Raw genomic sequence first — 4,582 nt, forward strand, 5'->3', positions numbered from 1 at the left:
AAATTTCAATCACCAACTTTCTCTTCCGAACGCGTAAATATTTTGTTGACACCCACCTACGTTGGGAGAAATGATCACCATAATAAAATAAGGGAAATCAGAACTCGAACGGAAATATTTAGGCGTTCCTTTTTCACCGGCGCCATTCGAGACTGAAATGGTAGAGAAGTAGAATGAAAATTATTCGATGAACCCTCTGCCAGGCACTTAAGTGTGAATTGCAGGGTAACCATGTAGTTGTAGAAAGAGGGGGGAGGGGGCAGGGAAGGGGACAAATCTGTTAGATCGTCGGTCCCTTATTCCGAATAAAACTATGTCCCAAGTGTGAGAATAAAACAAGCGCGACTGACAACACAAAACGGAGAGAAAGAGAAAACCACAAGAAAGACGGAAGAGAAACAAACACTTAAATGGACAAAAGGGGACAACGAAACCACAGAACCACAAGAAACAGGTAGAAAAGATTAAAACGACAAAACAGATTACCATGGCTGGCTGGCCATGACACGCGACGCACTCACGCACGCGGCAGTCCGCTGCTCGACTCGCTGCGGCTCACTTCGTTACCGTCGCTTGCGCACGCCAACGCCACTAGCCCAACGCCATGCCGAGAAGCCGGAATGGAGGAAGAGGCAAGATTGCTGCTGCTGTGGAGCTCCTGTTAAACGCAGTCGGGAGCAACGGTTGCGGCAAAAAGACGAAGATGCGGAAGCCTGTGACACAATTACAGTGCTATAAGTGTCAAAAGCTTGGACACATAGCCAAGGAATGCGACAGTGTGGTTGCGTGTGTTAAGTGCGGGAAACCGAACGACACGCGCAACTGCACCAAACCAAGGGGTACTGCCGCGCTGTGCGTAAATTGCGGTCGCTCGCACGCCGCAAACGCGCGCAGCTGCAGCTATCTGAAGACATGGAAGCAGCGGAAGTTGGCCACTACACACGATGAGGTGCCCCAACAAGAAGAAAAGGTAAACACCCCGCCCTCCTACCTTAGTAGGGGAAGCGGGCTGCGCCACCAAGACGACGTGGACGCCTTCCACCAAGCACTGCGGGAAGCCAACGTGGACGCAATCACTGCGCTCAAATCCGCCATGGCGGAGGAGAGAGCGGCCCTGAGAGCGGAGCTAGAAGAGACGTGTCAGGAAGTGACTCAACTAAGGGTCGCCTTGTACCTCGCGTTCCGTACGACGCCGGACATGGCACCGACCCCCACCAGTACGGCGGTTAACGCGGCTACACAAACGACTGCCTATCTGGCCGTCGCGGCAACGCAGGTTGCTAGGGAGGTGGTCATACAGTCGGGGAAAACCACCGACAACAAGGAGACGGCACCCTCGGAAGCAGTCGTCACTCCTGTCTCTGCGGAAACGCAGACGACACAGGAAATGCTGATGGAGACCAGGGGAGAAGAAGAAGACGAGCCATTCGAGTGCCTCCCCCTCCCCAACAAGAACTGTGCGAGGGAGGTGCTCACCAAGATCGCCGATTCCCTGCGAGACGGTAGCTAACCCTATCATGATCATCCTTACCCTTTTACGGTAGACAACATCCCTCCCCTTCCTCACAAACCTTATCGTTTCCACTAGGGGGTGCGAACCCTTGAACCAGAAGCTGCACGGGAGGGAACTCGTCAGGCGTGCAGATCTGGAGCTCATAAACAAGCACCCGATCTTCACGGACGAGGACCGGCTGTGCATGACTGAGCAAGCAGTCAAGTACATCCAGACACAGACGCCACCAGTGGACTACTCTCGCCTGAAGAAAATAGAATTCGGGCAGCCAGGAAGCAGTAAGAAGAAGAAGAACAAGAAGCCGCCGGAATCAGCCGGCAGATAAGTTCCTGCATTCACAGAAACCAGAGGCCAGACCAACAAGCGAAGAAAAACATACCCTACAGAGAGGACTTCAGGAGGAACAGCTCAAACAGTTTAAACTCCGTTACCTCGGGCCAAGGCAGGCCCGTCAATATAGTGAGTGAGTGAGTGAGTGGCTGGCCATGACAATAAAAAGGAGAAGCCAGCCACTCTACAACGCATTAAAACCTCCACCCCAAAAGCACTAGGGAGGAGGACACACAGGGACAAAGGACATGCGCTAAAGCTTAGATCAAATGATAAAACCCACTCTCACGATTTCGTGCACGGCAGTCAAAGTGCGAGAATGCTGCGGAATATGGGCCGTTGTCAACCGGGCGCCGCACCGACACTGTGGCGGGTCTTCACGGCAGAGGAGGTAGCCGTGCGTTGGCCAACCATGGCCAACGCTGAGCTGGCAGAAAACCACAGAGTCCCTGCGAGAGGCCCGCATGGAGGACTGTCACATATTGGTAGTCTCCTTAATGGTACGCAGTTTGTTGTGCGTCATGAGATTATGCCATTCCTTCTCCCAAAGCCGTAAAACCTGGCGGCGTAAAAACGAATGCAGGTCAGTTACTTGAATGCCGAACTCCATAAGTGGTTTCCGTGTGCCCTGTTTACTGAGCCCGTCAACAAGTTCGTTGCCTATGTTTCCGACGTGTCCTGGGGTCCACACTAACACCACTGAACGACTGGGCTGTTCCAGAGCATGGATGGATTACTGGATGGTCGCTACCAAACGATGAACACACTGCAGCCAACGGGCAAGGAATGCTGTTTAGTATGTCCTCCATGGGCATACACGAAGCTGACGTGACCATCAGTCATCGAGCCGTCGGTGTAAACAACTTCATGGCCACGGTACAAGTCAAGAAACGAGATGAAGCGACAACGGAGAGACGTGGGGTGAAATGAGTCCTTGGGCCATGTGATAGGTCCAGGCGAAACCGCTGCCTAGGTGTACACTATGGAGGTGTACACAAATGGACCTCGAGTATTGGTAGTAAAGGCAAGGACAAGTGGGAGGAGGCGCACATGGAGTATCTGGGTGCAGTGTACGTCTGCAGTCTCGACATGGGGCTCTGGAATTACAGTCGGAAGACATGTTCCCGAACTTCCAGCACTTAAAGCACCGCATAGGGGGTGGGACGAATGGTTTAACGTCACAGCGGTAAACCATCAACTTGATATTTTCAGGAAATGAATCACATTCAGAGGCCAAGATGAAGGCACCGGTAGCTACCCAGTTGTCTCTGGGTCCCCTGTAAACGCGCCCGATGAAATGAACACCCCGCCGTTCTAAATTGGTGCGGAGTTTGTCGTCAGACTGCAAGAGGAGATCGCGTTGGAAAATGATCTCCTGGACCATGTGGAGGCTTTTATAGGGAGCGACGGAAACAGGAATATCACTCAACTTGTCACAGGCGAAAACGCTCGAGATTTGGCTGGGGATATTGTCTGGATCAATACAGCGCCGTTTCGCATCTTGGACAGCTCTGTCACTTCTCCAAACTTATCCTCAAGATGTTCAACAAAGCATTCAGACTTCGTAGGGAGAAAGAAGTCCCCATCATTTATGTTACATACTAAAAACCGAGGTGATTATGGCTCTCTGCGTCCTGTAGCCCTATGTTCCTCCCATTGTGCAGCGAGGGAGAGAAACGATTTAAGGTCATACCTGTCAGTATTGTATTCGATCTTGCCCTTCTTAGAGACTGCTGGTGCCGTACTGTCACCAGCAAGAGATGACTTCGTCCGCTTCGTTGCGCGTTATGCGCCCTGATACCACTCACTCCGATCACAGACTCTCCCCACGGGCGCCACCCAGCCATAGCAAAGGCCACCTGACATGATGGCCGTTTCCGGGAGTTCTGATGTCCCAGGAAGACAAGCCCCTATTCCTTGGCATACGTGGTGAGTTTACAGCTCAGGCATCTGCAGTGCGACACCTGTCTTGTCAGAGGGCTACCACCAAATGGATACATGACGGCCCCAGCACAACGGACTGGCTACCATGTTGGGATATTGGGCGCAGCAATATCCAATAATGTCATGGGGGCAAAAGAGGACAGGACACAACGGAAGAAGATGATATACCCTGGAAAGTGTCCTCGCACAAACAATTGAATCGCAGGTGGACAAGAGATTCAGGAGATCGAATCTAAGGGCACCACTTACGGCGTCGTTCCCCAAATGGCCCGCATTACCGTAGAATTTTGAAAGTGGCACGTCAAAGTATAGAGTAAGACCTGAATTCATACAGCTGAAAAGTGTGAGACTCATTTCAGTCGCCTCTTATGACAGGCAGGAAAACTTAGGGCCTGTTGTAGCCCCCGAACTCGCAGGGGGAGGCTGAAGTAGCTTACTGAAAGGGCCTATAGTGATTATAGGTAATTCATTAACCGAAAATATCAAATCGAAGTCGTGCAAGATGCTGCGCTTTAGCTGAAGAAACTTGTCTTCTTTAATATAAGGTGTCGGGTGGACCTCCCTCCTGCCAGAACGCTACACACTCAGTCGACTACGTATTTCAAAGTCTTTTTTAAGCTACGGACAAAAAAAGGACATTGGTACTAGTGCAAATAGTGCCGGCTTTGCAAAATAAATTCATATCAGGGAAGGGATTACCTAAACAGATTCCATGTTAAAGAAGATTCACTTCATTCCGTAATTTATTGGTTATGATTCTTACGTAAGTAAAGATTACAAGTAAATAACACTTAT

General features: G+C 50.9%; 1 protein-coding gene across 1 annotated transcript; it reads left to right on the forward strand.

The window, feature by feature from the left end:
- The first annotated feature begins 703 nt into the window (after window positions 1–703).
- Window positions 704–1,510, forward strand: LOC126199543 (uncharacterized). Its single transcript, XM_049936464.1, has one exon. The coding sequence runs from the start codon at window positions 704–706 to the stop codon at window positions 1,508–1,510; it is 807 nt and encodes a 268-aa protein (XP_049792421.1).
- The last annotated feature ends 3,072 nt before the right edge of the window (window positions 1,511–4,582 follow it).

Source organism: Schistocerca nitens, chromosome 8 (genome assembly GCF_023898315.1).
Source record: "Schistocerca nitens isolate TAMUIC-IGC-003100 chromosome 8, iqSchNite1.1, whole genome shotgun sequence".
NCBI lineage: Eukaryota > Metazoa > Arthropoda > Insecta > Orthoptera > Acrididae > Schistocerca > Schistocerca nitens.

Excerpts from the sequence above, each read along its gene's own strand:
- LOC126199543 (XM_049936464.1), top strand. The coding sequence starts at position 704 with ATGCGGAAGCCTGTGACACAATTACAGTGCTATAAGTGTCAAAAGCTT.